Below are 16,591 nucleotides of genomic sequence, written 5' to 3' on the forward strand. Positions count from 1 at the left end.
ATCATATATATTCAGAGTCTACAGTATTTGTTCAGTTTGCTATATTCTATTTTTTATTTTCTGCAGTAGATTAAAATGACATTTTTATTTGTTGAAAACTTAGATTGCATATTAATTAAGAAAAGAATGAATTTCCAGAAATAAAGTACTTCCTAAAATCATATACTCAAACTAAATAATAACAAGGGCTGAGGGCAATCACATTATATGTATGGATTATATATTGAAATATGTCAGGTGGTTCAGAACATTAATGGATGGATGTATCAACTCTAGTGGAAAAAAGTGAAAACTCAAGAGTCATTTTTTTAAAGGAGAATAAATGTTATGCATTTAATTAAAAGCTTCTTTCAACAAAGACTCTATTATCCAATGTCTAGGTACCGTTTCTGATCACATTGAGAGAGTCTATAGAAGAGCTGGCAGCAAAAAACTTTGGTTCGTATTAGTGTTGTTGTCATTATGTTTTATTTTTTGTGTTGTCATGTTTAATAGCCTAAAGATAATGGGCCAACTTAAAGATGATTATTCATCCTAATTTTTACTTTTAAACTCCAAGGTTACAGCACCGTGACTCTGTCTACTTTCTAAGGATCTGCCTACTTTCCATTTTTATCATGGCTCTCTCAAGATATTTTTAAAATGTCTGGGAATAAAGACTGCCACTGGAATAGAACCTGGAGAGTTTTCACAGGAACGATATATGTTAATGGCTCTTTGCTGCCCCGCACCCCCTCTGTCCCAGCAAGGTGCTTTAGGTTCTAATTTGTATTCAGGAAACCTGTTCTGTTATAAGGCCATGAAAAGAGACCAATGGTTAATTTAATCATAAGCAAAAAATAATATACTTAGAAGGTAGTTCTCTTCCCACTTAAGTGGACTGAATCCCAGTGATTGTAGTTGCTTCATAAAAAATAACTGATATTCTGCAGAGGTAGTCTCCTGCTAGAGATTGAAAAAAAATTAGGTAGGTTGAGATAAAATTGTTGAAATTCAGAATTGGGTAGGTATGCCTAAATGTATGGCCCTCCGCATTTTGAAGCAATTCTAACAGTTTTTCTAGCAGAATCTAACATTTTGAAAGTAAGAGTTATATATACTTTTTAAATGACCCATTATTATCTAATTTTGAAAAAAGTCTCAAACGGGGTCATGAGAAACTCCCTTAACCTCAAGTGAGCCTCAGGTTTCTACTGTCTGAAGTAAGGGGATGAGACAAAACAATCTCTTATTAGTATTTCAACTCTATGATTTATAGTAAGTATACCATTCCAACCCAGAAGAAATAATGTAATAATCCTGTGATTTAATCTCAGATTTTCACTGTAAATTCTCAGCACAGTAAGGCATGCAAGCTGATAGATGTTGTTTTTTAACCAGTAAATTTCAAATGTGGTCTATAATCATATTTTTTTTCTAAGCAAACTTGTTTTTGCTTTATGTATTAGACTTGCATTTTAGATAAACCATTAACTAGCAGACATGTAGAGTGATGTTATGTTTAAAAGAATAGACTCCTGGAAGTTTCATTCACTGTATTTTCCCTTTTATGGCTTTCCACTGACACACCCAGGTTGGCGGTGCGCTACGGGGCTGCATTTACCCAGAAATTTTCTTCCTCTATAGCCCCACACATTACTACTTTTCTGGTACATGGGAAACAGGTAACATGCACAGAATGTGGAAACTCCAGCTGCTTGAAACGTGTGGGCTTATTTGCATTCTGAGGGTTAAACATGGTTTTGGTCTTACAGTGTGGGGGTGAAAGCTTCTCTAAAAGCAGGAAGTGTTTGTTTCACTAACTTTATCACATATTGACTTAATTTTCTACTAGTCGGTCTATGTTGAGATTAAGGAATATAAATTTTTTTATAGGTCAGCTTCCATGGATATCCTGAAATACAAGGAAACAGTTTTAAAACTACATTTTTATTGTATTTTCTCCATCTAAAAGTTCCACATGAATTTTTACTTTTGAGGGAAAAAAAAGTCCTATGTGTTGCATGTGCTGTGCTTAAAAAAAAAGTCTGTTCTCTCTATAGTCTGAGACTTTTTCAGAAATGTAAAAATAGTGGTGTGAATTCCTTCCTCCAACATTTTGGGTTTATCAAGAAAAAAAATACTGATATTTCATTGTATCACTTCCTAAAATTGGATATTAAGTGAGTCCCCTAATCCAGAGATTTGGTTATCTAGGCACCAAAATAAACATGATTTAACGTGGCTATGGAAATAGGTGACATGTACCAGTGACAGACTTAATCAATTTTTCAATGCAAAATCAGAGTATTCAATTCCTCCTCTGACCCCACGCCCCATCAAAGGGATAGTTAGGCTCCCTTTTCTTTAAGTTAATAATGACAGGAGTAATGCTGGTGTGGAGGTCCCTAATTCTGGATGGTCCTACAGTCTAGGAGATTTTGGCTGCAGGGTCCAATGTCTTGGGCTCAGTGTCTCCTCCACATTATCACGTGAGGACCTGATTGTGTCTATTTTAAGTCTCCCCATTCAGGGGCCCTGTTCATTCATCATCTTTTAGATTTGTCAACCTCTGGCCTGCTTTGTTCTTTGCCCCCAGGTCGGTTGTGCGCCGTGCAGCAAGTCTTTTAAGTAAACTAGTGGACAGCCTGGCCCCATCCATTACTAATGTTTTAGTGCAGGGCAAACAGGTAAGTATCTAATTTTCAGACTTTCACTTGGTCACAGCCACAAAGGTTTCTGGGTAAGCCCCTCGCTTTTAAATCTGACTAGCCTCAGTGTCCTAGGCCTCTCACAAGCACATCAGCAGGGCCTCAGGCATTTCCACAGAAGGCTCCTTCCCCAAGCAAAATTTAGTCTTAAAGATGCACAGATACTAAATAGACCATCCCTTTTCCTGCTGCACTTTAGAGCTTTGATTTTCAACTCCTCTGTTTACTTGAGGTCAGTGAAGATGCTAAGAAAATGGAATCATACCTGCTGAAGTACTCCAGACAGGTATAGGAGCAAAGACAGGTGAATAGTTAAGGGCACATTTTCCCTTCTCCACATGAGATTCTTCTCCCCTTAGAAATGCATTGGCTCCCCAGATCCTTAACCCTCTGGATCTGCTCTCCCTCTAGCTCCTCCCCTCCCACCAGGGCCAGCTCTTGTCAGCTCCTCCTCACAGAGCCATCTCCAGTTAGCAGTTTCTCTCTCCTCTGGGTTCTCATAATAGGCCTGTGACACGTCTCACCATCTGCCTTGGATCCAAGTTCACTTGAAGGTGTGTCTCTCACCCCAGGGTATGCTGTGGACCCCTGGAGGTCAGGGCCCAGGTCTTGTCCAGCACCTGTCCCAGTGTACCCAGTATGGGACCTTGAAATAGGCACTTGGTGAATGTGGGTTGAATTAAGCCTGTGCATGTGGGTGTGCAGAGTGGGATGTGGCTGTGCATTTTTTGTTTTGTGTTCTATAAGCTCTAATTACCTGGCTGAATCATCATTTGGTTGGAATGAAAACCTATTTGCTTTCTTTCTCTTCTTTGGGAACATGTGTGCTTTATTGTGTCTTCTTGACAGATAACCTAGGGAGATAATAAGCTTTAATAATATGAAATACTTTAACCCTCTTTAATGGAATCAACCCATTGCTCATATTTCTGGACTCCTAATTCATTAAAATGAAAAATATTTCATCTAGCTTTTTAAATGTTAGAATAATAAGCTGTTTATTTTATCCTGTAATGTTTAATAACAATGAAAAATGATAGTACTAATAAACTCCTGAGAAAAAGTTAAATTATTTTCTGTTTTCTCCAAATTATTAAGAGGTAGAATTTTCATCCTCATTCATCAGCTAAATAGACCAGGGCACAGGAGATAACTTATCCAGTGCCTTTTCTCCTCGCAATCCTCACCTCCAGCTCAGAGTTTTGTGTTGTTTGCCTGGATGAGCCACCTCTGGAAGAAAGTAAACAGGCTCTGGGAAGCTATTTTTCATTGGATTTTAGGCCCCTGTAGTATGTCTGAAAATACAGTTAATTCTCCTTCATATAAGCATATGAGAAGGCATTGGAGATCTTTGGAGTCTCCGGCACCTGACGCTTGGAGAGGGAGCAGGTTAGGGTGTTCATCTCCATTCTGTACACTGTCTAAAGAGGGCTTGCACCCTGTGATCCTGACACTCTGCTCCCCACATCCTGGAAGCCTTGGAGTCTGTCCTGAGGCTGTGGCTGGACAATTGCCAATCAGACCAGCACATCTCCCAAGGAAACAGTCACTTAGGGAGCTGGGTACACCTGGGAGGCTGACAGCTCCACTTCAGGTGTATGAAGTCCATTCACTGACCATATCTTACCCTCTACAGAAAATAAATGAGAATGGAGCATTCAAAGTTTGCATTTGCTCATTAGTGAAATGCCGCCCTGAGAATTGAAGTAACATTGTTTCTGCAGAGCAGTTTCAAATCAGCTCAAGCTCTCTGGAATGAATGAGTGGTTTAGTCATCATTGCTTCCAGAGTCAATGATGTGCCTTCTGTTTGTTGTCTTCTTTACACACTGACATTTTAATAAAAGTAATTGCACTTGGACTAACTGGTTGGTACCACTGATATAATAAACAGTAGTTCTCAGTTTTCACTCCATCACAGAATTAGGGCAAAAGACCCCATGTTCTGCACTCTCCTCTCGTCTCTGAAAACACAAGGGCCCTTTTATATGCTCTTCTTTTTCCTGCTTCTTATAAACGTGCACTGTACATGGAAGAGAGAGGGAGGGGATATTGAGGAGGAAGGAAGGGCTGCAGACTCTTCTGGGAGGCGAAATCCAAGGAAAGAGGAGAGGGAGAGACCAGGATATTCCTCTTGCCAGCTTCAGCTGCACTTGCTGCTTTGAATTGTTCATTGCCGTTTACCTCTGTGCTTCCTCGTTTCCCAGGCTTGTAGGCAGCTGTGTTTACTCCCCTCCACAGGTGAGACATACATCAACAGTATTTTAGCCTCACTAGGTACCAGCACTAGGCCAGGAGGAGTGGCTGCCCTACAAGCATGTGACCTCACACCTGCCTTTGAAAAGGTCACAGTGTTGTTAAAGAGCAAGAAGTTCCACATGAGAAACTATAAAGATGTGAAAAACATACTCTCAAATACTAAATTGTGTAGGCTGTGCAGTGAAGTAAAGCTATTTAAAGTATTCTGGTTTCTCTGGGGAGTTTCTAGCACTAAAGTTATTCAGAATAGTTTTACCTTAGCAGTTATTTATATTCCTTTCCTGCTTTTATCTACTCACCTCCACTCCCCTAACTGGGACCCTCACCTGCCCTTATATTTTAGACCAGACTGTGAACCATCATGAACTCCAGAGGGAGTCATGCTTTGAAAGCCATTTTAATAAATAGCAGGAACAGTTATTCTAGCTAATTCCCTAGCTCGCATAGAGTAATTTCCGCCTGCCAGTCATCCTGAGCCTTGAATTTCTTTCTTTTATCTTTTAGTAACTAGGAAATTTTTACAATAAAAATCTGCCACTTGTAGGTAACTCTGGGTGCCTTTGGGCATGAAGAAGAGGTTATCTCTAATCCTTTGTCTCCGAGTGTGATTAAGAACATCATCTATTACAAGTGTAATACCCATGATGAGAGGGAGGCAGTCATTCAGCAAGAACTGGTTATCCATATTGGCTGGATCATCTCCAATAACCCGGAGTTATTCAATGGCATGCTGAAAATACGAATTGGGTAAGTAAAATACTTTGCATTTGCATGAAGAGAATTGTTCAAGGTGTCCTCTAACAGACTCAGCCTCTCCAAGTGAAGTGCTGCCCCTGGTCTGGTGGGTATTTAGGAAAGTGCATCTTTCCCCTAAGTCATAGAGGCAGTGTCTGGAGATATGAAGAAATAAATACTAGTGCCCTGAAAGATTCCTCCTGTTTATTTAACTCCTATGTTAGACATAGTAAAGTAACTCTGTCTCTGGTAAAATTTAAAAAAAAAGTCTAAGCATGATACTTGTAAAAGTTCCTGTAAATAAAGTGGATAAGCCTTAAGAATGATTTTTCAGTCTAAAGGGTATCAAGAGGACACACTCAGATAAAAATTTGGTCCTTTTAAGAATATTCTGCTGCATCCATTTTCTACCAAAATCTAATTTTTAATCATTAAAATTGTGAGTGTTTGGAGAAGAAGTTGTAAGGCTCTGGTGACTTCCGTCTTCTTGATCAAGGGTCTCGTGAGGCAGCGTGGTCAGGGGCGTCGGCCAGGCTCTGGCGTTCAGCAGAACTGACCGCCTCAGGGACCTGGGACACGTGGCTGAGCCTCTCCCCGGCACTTTCATCTCAGCCCTCTCGTATTACGTGACATGAAGGGAGATAGTTCGTTAAAAGCCAATCACAACCAGATAAAGTCTTTTCTTTTTTTCAGTATATTTTTGATTGTACAAGTGTCACATGAATATGTTCTAATTATCGAAGAGTCAGCAATACCTGAGCATATAGAGTAACCTAACATGTGGCCAATTTGGGGGTGTTCCTCAGTGTTTGGAAAGAACGTACAGTCTCTGTTGGGAACAAATGTGTGTGAATGTGTGTGAGTGTGAATAAGTGTAGCTTGCTAATTGTATAATGGGATCCATATCTTTACTATTTCTGTTCTACTTGATCCTCGATTGCTGATAAAGTCTTAAAATTTTCTCATCATAATTATAGATGTCCATTTCTCTTTGCATTTTTATCAGTTTTGCTTTATATATTTTAAAGCTTCGTTTTGTTTCATGATACTTTAAAGTTTTTTCACTATATCTTTGTATCATTTATTCCTTTTCAACTTGAATTCTCTAAAAATTTTTTTTTAATTTCAAACATTTGCAGAAGTATAGAGAATAGTGTAATAAAGCCTTGTGTGGCCATACTGTCACCCAGCTTCAACACTGTCATCATATGACGATCTTATTTCACTTTTCTCCCCAGTACTACCCACCCCCACCAACACCCACCCCCTCTAGATTTAAAGCAAATCCATCATGTCATTAATCTGTAAGTACTTCAGTGTGTGTCTCTGAGTTATGGCCTTTTTACATAACCATGACACCATTACAATGCATAAAATATAACAATTAAATTATTTTTTTGTCTAATATTACAGTCATGCCTGCTTTCTTTTTCCGTCATTATTAGCTTGGTAAACTGTCGTCCATCCCTTTACCTTCAATGTTCTTTTTTCATTTTGTATAGCTATATCTTATATATTCAGCATTTATGCTATATTTATTTTTAATCCAATCTGAGTTGATCTTTTAATAGAAATACATATTTCATATTTGTGCCATTGCTTATTATTTTTACTTTATTCCCACCATTTTATGTTTTCTATTTGCCATGCTTTCTTGTTGTTACCTTTTTCCTTTCTTCTTTATTGCTGGATTGATTTTCTTTTCATTTTTTAGTTTTAATTTTGCACATATGTATGAAACACTTTATGGGAAATGACTACCCATTTTTGCCTTCAAAAAATTACATATAAAAAACTAGTTGCTTATTGGGCAGTATCTGCATACCTGTTGTTTCAGCAATTCTCATTCTAGGAATTTAGACATGTTTTACAACAGTCTTCATTTCACCATTGTTTGAAATCATGAGACACTGGCAACAGCCTAGGCACCCATCAGTAGGAAATAGCTTAAATTGTTACAGCAGTACAGTAAAATGGTTACAACCATTACAAGAAACAAGATGAAGTCTATGTACCAACATTTATAAATGTCCAAGACAGATTAAGGAAAACAAGTTGCAAATGTGTTGCTCCCTTTTTTGTAAAGGAATGATAATAATAGTGTACATACATAGGTGTAATGTATGTGTGGAAAAATGTCTGAAAATATACGTAAAATTGGTGTCAGTTCTTTTCTTTAGGAGGTGTCTACTTTGTAAGTTATATTTTTCAGTTTTATTTAAAATTTTTTAGTTGAGGTTGTTATTTTTTAAACTATTGGTGTGATTTCAACTGCAATCATGCATCATTTAATGACAGAGATAGGGTCTGAAAAATGTGTCGTCAGGCAGTTTTGTCTTTGTGCGAACGTAGAGTGTACTTACATGAACCTAGGTGGTATAGCCTACTACACATCTAGGCTATGTGGTACTAATTTTATGGGACCACCATTGTATATATGGTCTGTTGTTGATCGAAACATCATTATGAAGCACATGACTGTATAGTATATTTCAGGTGAATTTCCCATTCTTTTTTTTTTTTTTGAGGAAGATTGGCCCTGAGCTAACGTCTGCCATCAGTCCTCCTCTTTTTGCTGAGGCAGATTGGCCCTGAGCTAACATCCATGTCCGTCTTCCTCTACTTTGTATGTGGGATGCCTGCCACAGCGTGGCTTGACAAGCAGTGCGTAGGCCTGCACCCAGGATCCAAACTAGCGAACCCTGGGCTGCTGAAGCAGAGTGTGAGAACTTAACCGCTGTGCCACAGGGCCAGCCCATGAATTTCCCATTCTTTACCTTCTTTTTCTTTTGATCGAGAAGTGAATTCACTCCGCATGGAACTTTAACTTCATTTTTATCCCTTAAAAGTGTTACTTGCAAAGATTTAAAGGTATTCTGAATCAGTTATAAGAACTTTGAATCATACCCTGATTTGTTTGATCTCTGCTCTAGTATTTTCAACTCCAACCTCTTGACTAAATATGAGGATACAGAAATGGGTCTTTCATGTGAGTTATCTCTAAGTGAAAAGAAATGTGATTCTCCGTATCCATCCACGGTATTGAAAGTACTCTATTGTCATAGACTCTGGCATTTCTCTCAGGCTGACTGAGAAGTGTAGGTTATAACTCTTCCAAAGTACATTCTTTGTAATAAATGTTCTATTCATGAGAGCCTCTTTCAATGATAGTCATCCTTGCAGAGATTTAAACAAAGCCTTAGAGTAAAATTTAACAGTTTCCCAGGATTTTACAATGCTGTGTTTTTCAGCCCCTGGTAGTTTTCCCTTTACTGCTTATTTAGCATTTTATGTTTTTTTGAGATTTATGTTCTCTCAAAAATCCAATGTAATTTTCTTTCTTGAATTCAAATGTGACCTGAAGCTTCTTTCTCTCTGAATGAAGTATGTTTAGTTTCTTCTAAAAATAGTTTTCTTCCTGTTTCTGTATCTGCTACTCCATATGTTCAGTGCCTTCTATGAGAAATAATATTCTCTTTTTCCTTAAACTGTGGCACCCAAAAGAAAAATGTCAGTACAGCAGCATATGACTTAGTATTTAACAATAGCAAAAAACCTCCTAATGAAGAAATTTTCCGTGAAACTTTACTCACTGTCCTGAAACTCATCCTGGAATTAATTATGGCATTATATTTCCATTGTGAGTATTAACAGTGTCCCTGCCTAACTCATTATGGATATTTCTGTCGTATCCAGGACTCACAGGGTCAGCTCTAAACACTGGGATGTTTTTGGTTGGAGAAAATTCTAATTTTTTTTTTTAATAAGGAATAATTTATTTAAGAAATTTACTTCTGCTGAGGGTAGGGGCTAGATCTTATCTTTCTGTCTGTATCAGTGTCTAGCTCACAGGAGTTGCCCAATGAAATTTGACAGATTGTTTAATCTGTAGGTTATAAGCAGGTTCAGGTAGCTTGCCTTGAGCTAGTAATTGAGAATTTAGGAAAAACAAAAGATAGCACATCCTGTACTCATTAGAAAGAGAAGTAAAGGACTCTTGTAATTTTGATAAATGCACTTGATTTGTACAAATCATGACCTTCAGAAAATGACCAAGTTAAACAGGGCCTTGATTATATGAAGGATAAAGGGGATAAAAGGATGTGGCACTTTTCTCCGTTCATTTGTTAATGGAGTAGTGCAGATAATCATAGCAGAGTGTGCCACGAGTGTCTTATCAATGCTGCCTCTCTAAGCAGCATTCCCAGGAAGGATCTTGGGGTGCAAATAGGAATAACACATAGTTATTGTGCTCAAAAGTTTACTCTGGTAAACTGTTTCTCCTGCTTTTCCTCCATCAACATAACCACAAATATTTATTGAACACCTATTTTTATGTAGGCAATATGCTAAAAATATTTCACATATATTATCTGATTTAATCTATACAGACTTTGAGGCAGACACTAGGACCCCATTTTAAAGTAAACAAACTGAGACTCAGAGAGCTTAGATGGCCTGTTTTTAGTGAAACCAGTAAATGAAAGAACTGGAATGTATACCAGGTGTGCCTGACTCCAAAGTTCTTGTTCTTCTATCGTAAGTACTTTGCACGTGTCCGTTCACTTATGTATACTCCTACTGTTTTCTCGGGGTAAGGAGTCTTACTGTTTTGTTTCTAAACCCTATGACCTTTATGGTCCCTTCTACGTGATTTCAACTTATAACCCATTTTGTATTCAGGTGTTATGTAACAACTATGATATGCATTGGCTCCAGATGTTTTTTTGTCTTGTGTTTGTCAGTCCTCCAATCTAGGATCACCGTGGTATAGTGCAAGGCATACCAGGGAGCCTGAAGTTAACAAGGTAACAAACATAAGAAATGAGATTTTGCCCTTTTTATTCAATATGAGATCAAGGAAATGGGCATGATTTGGAACTGATTCTAAGTTAGCCCCTTGCACACTACAAGAGATATATTAAGATACTATGAAAATTCAGTGAAGTTAAGGAACTTGCCCAAGGTCACAAGACCAAGAACCAGGATCTGGACCTAGTGTTAGTGACTCCAGAGTTCAGGCTTCCTCATCCCCTCCCCCAGCTCCCTTGTCTATCAAATAAGGAAGGTTTCCCTGCTTTGGCTTCCCCCTTGGATTGTGGGGATTCTCGGTAAGGAATGTGAAGGTGTTTTACAAAGGATAAAGCTTCAACAGTATTGCTGTTAAATTTGGTAAATTGTGCTCCTGTCTTGTGGCTTTTGGAGAACAAGTACCTCTGGGGATTTCCTTTTACAGAATACAAATCCCAAGAAGCGGGAACCTCCCCCCGTCCCAACAAACACACACACACTCACTCTTGTCTTCCGGTCCTAGGTTTGCAAAGACCCTCTGCTCCCACAAAAGACGTTCACCCTGAAGGTATCTCTTTGCGCTATGGTTGTGTCTCCTTTAGGGCCCAGTGGGATAATCCCCAAGCATTTCATACAAAAACCTTAATTCAAAACCCTTTTGGATTCTCCACTGCTATCTGACCTGGTCTTGCCCCTCCATCACCTGGTGGGACCTCGTGAAACGCATGGCAGACACTCTGAAATCCCCTTAGACCTGTGCCCCTGGTGCTCTTCCATCACATTAACAAAAAGGTGTTGGAACCCTGTTTCCACTCTAGGGATGTCAGACAGTTTCAGAGAATTGCAGTTGTCCTGCCCATGGGGCTTGTGACAGTGTCCCTCTGAAAAGAAAGAATATATTTTTGTATCTTTTTAATATATTTTTGTTGCACTTCATCCTTAATAAATTTTTGATAAATTTTACTGAGACCTCAGCTCCTTGAGTGAATATCTTCCTTACATGTTAATCTACTGCTAGCAGCAAATGCATCCTCAATATATTTCTTTACAAAATTTACCTTGAATTAGTCCCTGGAAGGTTTTAGTTTGCTTAAAATTGATGAGCAGATTATTCATTTATAAAGTCCTTGAATGTCAAGTTTCTTATAAATTGTTAAACTTGTTGCTCTAGAAAGTCACTCTTGTGTATTGTAGTGATTATAGCATAATTTTAAAAGAAAGGAGGGAGGGGATTTATAGAAAACATTCCTTTTTCACTTCCTTATAGGTTAAAGCACTTTAGACTTACTCATGTCTGACTTTTACTATTGTTTCTCTCTTTTAAATGTTGATTATGATTAAAGAGATTGATAGTTCGGTCAGCTTTGAATACCATATACCTCCTGAAGTGCCAACATTCCCTGGGCTGAGTGGACATGAGAAATAAGAACATAAGTACATGTACTATGTATACTTTTATCTCTGTTTTAACTTCTCTCGCTGAGGTTTTTGGATTTTTAAAATTTATTTATTTATATCACCTATTGCCTCCATTGCTTTAAACCAATACCACCATGTGTCTTTTCTCGTTTCAAAGGTTAGTCCCCCCAGTGCAATTTCTTCAGTGTTACTGCTCTCAGGCACTGTGGGGAACAAAATTAACCTGCTCACAGGAATGGTATGCTAGTCTGATAATGATTTGATTTGCTGTCTCGTTATTGATTTGTGCTCCAGCTCTCATGTTGAAATAGATCAAGTTCCTGACAGGCCCATTACTATAGACTCCAATCAACTGCTTTCTGCTCTGGGTCTGTCAGTCAGGCTTTCGTGGGAGATAACGCCTGAGGATGTGTGTTATCAAGCCTTTGTCATCTCTGCTTTCCATACTGCCAAGACATCCTCTGTAAGCAATTATGATCCAGCCGTGTCTTGTCCTTTAATGCCCACAACTGCGTCTGTGGATCACATATCCAATGCTTAGAGAAGGCCACTAGTGTCATAGGAACTGTGACTATAACATTGCTTGTGCAGTCAAGGAAAGGAGATTATCACAGTTCTGAGTTCATTAGCAAAGTTTGATACTCATTCAAAGCTTTTTGTTTTTGACATTTGATGTGAGGTAGGGAAGTGAGATGATGGAGCTCTGTTTTTTTTTGTTTTTTTTTTAAGATTGGCACCTGAGCTAAGATCTGTTGCCAATCTTCTTTTTCTCTTCTTCTTCTTCTTCTCCCCAAATCCCCCAGTACATAGTTGTATATTCTAGTTGTGAGTGCCTCTGATTGTGCTATGCTATGTGGGACACCGCCTCAGCATGGCCTGATGAGTGATGCCATGTCCGTGCCCAGGATCTGAACTGGCAAAACCGCAGCCTGCGGAAGTGGAGCGTGTGAACTTAGCCATCCAGGCATGGGGCCAGCCCCTGATGGAGCTCTCTTACCTGTATTCTGTTATGATTAGATTGAGGGTAGAGTGAGTGAGTCCTTCTTCTCCAGTTACCAAACAGGAAGCTCAGTTTGCCTTATCAAATTGTCACCCTCTCTGTATTAATAGGAATCAAGCAAAAAAGTCCCTTATGTGGCTTTCCCATCTCCTATTATACGGCTTTAGTAAAATGCTTGCACAGGGAGTTATTCCTTCACTTGTTTAACAGCAAACTTGGCAAATACTTCTTGCTATCTTTTTATTTACTTATTTTTTATGGCAGTAACATTGGATTATAACATTATATAGCTTTCAGATGTATATCGTAATATATTTCGAATTCTGTGTAGATTACATCATGTTCACCACCCAAAAACTAATCATAGTCCATGCCCTCACATGTGAGCCTAGTCACCCCTTTTGCCCTCCCCCTTCCCCCTGTGGTAACCACCAATCCAATCTCCATTGCTATGTGTTTGTATGTCGTTGTTTTTATCTTCTACTTATGAGTGAGATCATACGGTATTTGACTTTCTCCCTCTGACTTATTTCACTCAGCCTAATACCCTCAAGGTCCATCCATGTTGTCACGAATGGTCAGATTTCATCGTTTCTTATGGCTGAGTAGTATTCTATTGTGTATATATACCACATCTTCTTTATCCATTCGTCCCTTGATGGGCACCTAGGTTGCTTCCAAGTCTTAGCTGTTGTGAATAATGCTGTGATGAACATAGGAGTGCATGTATCTTTATGCATTTGTGTTTTCAAGTTCTTTGGATAAATACCCAGCAGTGGGATAGCTGGATCATATGGTAGATCTATTCTTAATTTTCTGAGGATTCTCCATACTGTTTTCCATAGTGGCTGCACCAGTTTGCACTCCCACCAGCAGTGTACGAGGGTTCCCTTCTCTCCACATCCTCTCCAACACTGGTTGTTTCCTGTCTTGTTAATTATAGCCATTCTGACGGAAGTGAAGTGATACCTCACTGTAGTTTTGACTTGCATTTTCCTGATAGCTAATGATGTTGAGCATCTTTTCATATGCCTGTTGGCCATCCGTATATCTTCTTTGGAGAAATCTCTGTTCGGATCTTTTGCCCATTTGTTAATTGGGTTATTGGTTTTTTTGTTGTTAAGATGTATGTGTTCTTTGTATATTTTGGATATTAATCTGATCTATGGTCTGCAAATATCTTCTCCCAGTTGTTAGGTTGTCTTTTCGTTTTGTTGATGGTCTCCTTTGCTGTGCAGAAGCTTTTTAGTTTGATGTAGTCCCATTTGTTCATTTTTTCTTTTGTTTCCCTTACGCGGTCACACATGGTACTTGAAAATACGCTGCCAACACCAATGTCAAAGAGCATACTGCCTATCTTTTCTTCTAGAAGGTTCATGGTTTCAGGTCGTACATTCAAGTCTTTAATCCATCTTGAGTCGGTTTTTGTGCATGGTGTAAGGGAATGGTCTACTTTCATTCTTTTGCATGTGTCTGTCCAGTTCTCCCAACACCATTGATTGAAGAGATTCTCCTTTCTCCATCATATGCTCTTGGCTCCCTTGTGGAATATTAGCTGTCCATAAACGTGTGGGTTTACTTCTTGGCTCTCAATTTTGTTCCATTGATGTGTGTGTCTGTTTTTGTGCCAGTACCATGCTGTTTTGGTTACTATGGCTTTGTAGTATATTTTGAAATCAGGGAGTGTGATACCTCCAGCTTTGTTCTTTTTTCTCAGGAATCCTTTAGCTATTCGGGGTCTTTTGTTGTTCCATATAAATTTTAGGATTCTTTGTTCTATTTCTGTAAAAAATGTTGTTGGAACTTTGATAGGCATTGTGTTGGATCTGTAGATTGCTTTAGGAAGTATGGACATTTTAATGATGTTAATTCCTCCAATCCAAGAGCACAGAATGTCTTTCCATTTCTTCGTGTCTTCTTTGATTTCTTTCAGCAATGTTTTATAGTTTTCAGTGTACAGATCTTTCACCTCTTTGGTTAAGTTTATTCCTAGGTATTTTATTCTTTTTGTTGCAGTTGTAAATGGGATTGTATTTTTAATTTCTCTTTCTGCTACTTCGTTGTTAGTGTATAGAAATGCAACCGATTTTTGTATGTTGATTTTGTATCCTTTGACTTGATTGTATTCATTTCTTATTTCTAAAAGTTTTTTAGTGGATTCTTTAGGGTTTTCTCTATATAAAATCATGCCATCTATATAAAATCATGACAGTTTCACTTCTTCTTTTAAATATGGATCCCTTTTATTTCTTTTTCTTGCCTGATTATTCTGGCTAGGACTTCCAATACTATGTTAAATAAGAGTGGTGAAAGTGGGCGTCTTTGTTTGGTTCCTGTTCTTAGAGGGATAGCTTTCAGTTTCTCTCCATTGAGAATGATATTTGCTGTGGGTTTGTCATATATGGCCTTTATTATGTTGAGGTGTTTTGCTTCTATACTCGTTTTATTGAGAGTTTTTATCATAAATGGATGCTGTATCTTGTCAAATGCCTTCTCTGCATCTATTGAGATGATCACATGATTTTTATTCTTCATTTTGTTAATGTGGTGTATCACATTGATAGATTTGTGGATGTTGAACCATCCCTGCATTCCTGGAATGAAACCCACTTGATCACACTGTATGATCTTTTTAATGTGTTGTCATACTCAATTTGCTAGTATTTTGTTGAGGATTTTTGCATCGATGTTCATCAGTGATATTGGCCTGTAATTTTCTTCTTTTGTGTTGTCTTTGTCTGGTTTTTGTATCAGGGTAATGTTGGCTTTGTAGAATGAGTTAGGAAGCCTCCCCTCCTCTTCAATTTTTTGGAAGAGTTTGAGAAGGATAGGTATTAAGTCTTCTTTGAATGTTTGGTAGAATTCCACCAGGAAAGCCTTCTGGTCCTGGACTTTTATTTTTTGGGAGGTTTTTGATTGCTGTTTTGATCTCCTTACTGGTGATCGGTTTATTCAAATTTTCTACATCTTCTTGGTCCAGTTTTGGAAGGTTCTATCTTTCTAGGAAATTTATCCATTTCTTCTAGATTATCCAGTTTGTTGGCGTATAGCTTTTCATAGTATTCTCTTCTTATCTTTTGTATTTCTGAGGTGTCACTTGTCATTTCTCCTCTTCCATTTCTGATTTTATTTATTTGAGCCTTCTCTCTTTTTTTCTTGGTGAGTCTAGCTAAGGGTTTGTCAATTTTGTTTATCTTTTCGAAGAAGCAACTCTTGGTTTCATTAATTTTTTCTATTGTTTTTTTAGTCTCTATTTCATTTATTTCTGATCTGATTTTTATTATTTCCTTCCTTCTGCTGATTTTGGGCTTTGTTTGTTGTTCTTTTTCCAGTACCTTTCGATGCACTGTTAGATTGTTTATTTGGGATTTTTCTTCTTTGTTGAGGTAGGCCTGAATTGCTATAAACTTCCCTCTTAGAACTGCTTTTGCTGTATCCCACAGATTTTGGCATGTTGTATTTTCATTGTGATTTGTCTCCAGGAATTTTTTTATTTCTCCTTTGATTTTTTCATTGACCCAATTGTTTTTCAGTAGCATTTTTTTTAATCTCCACATTTTTGTGGCTTTTCTGGTTTTCTTCCTGTAGTTGATTTCTAGTTTCATACCTTTGTGGTCAGAAAATATGCATGGTGTTATTTCAATCTTCTTAAATTTATTGAGACTTGTTTTGTGGCCTAATATGTGATCAGTCCTGGA

The 16,591-nt window shown here is 38.1% G+C and overlaps 1 protein-coding gene across 19 annotated transcripts in view; it reads left to right on the forward strand.

Moving 5' to 3' along the window:
• PHKB (phosphorylase kinase regulatory subunit beta) overlaps positions 1 to 16,591 on the forward strand; it is a 219,543-nt gene that overhangs the window by 175,116 nt on the left and 27,836 nt on the right. For 15 of the 19 annotated variants that reach the window (XM_044761195.2, XM_044761200.2, XM_044761197.2 and 12 more), the window contains 3 exons: positions 381 to 438; positions 2,579 to 2,669; positions 5,493 to 5,695. In XM_044761195.2, coding sequence (XP_044617130.2) covers positions 381 to 438; positions 2,579 to 2,669; positions 5,493 to 5,695 — 352 coding nt within the window. Of the gene's footprint in view, positions 1 to 380; positions 439 to 1,573; positions 1,665 to 2,578; positions 2,670 to 5,492; positions 5,696 to 16,591 lie in introns of all 19 variants that reach the window. The other 4 variants (XM_044761196.2, XM_070500640.1, XM_044761194.2 and 1 more) reach the window with 1 other exon arrangement.

The sequence above is a fragment of the Equus asinus genome, chromosome 28, assembly GCF_041296235.1.
Source record: "Equus asinus isolate D_3611 breed Donkey chromosome 28, EquAss-T2T_v2, whole genome shotgun sequence".
NCBI lineage: Eukaryota > Metazoa > Chordata > Mammalia > Perissodactyla > Equidae > Equus > Equus asinus.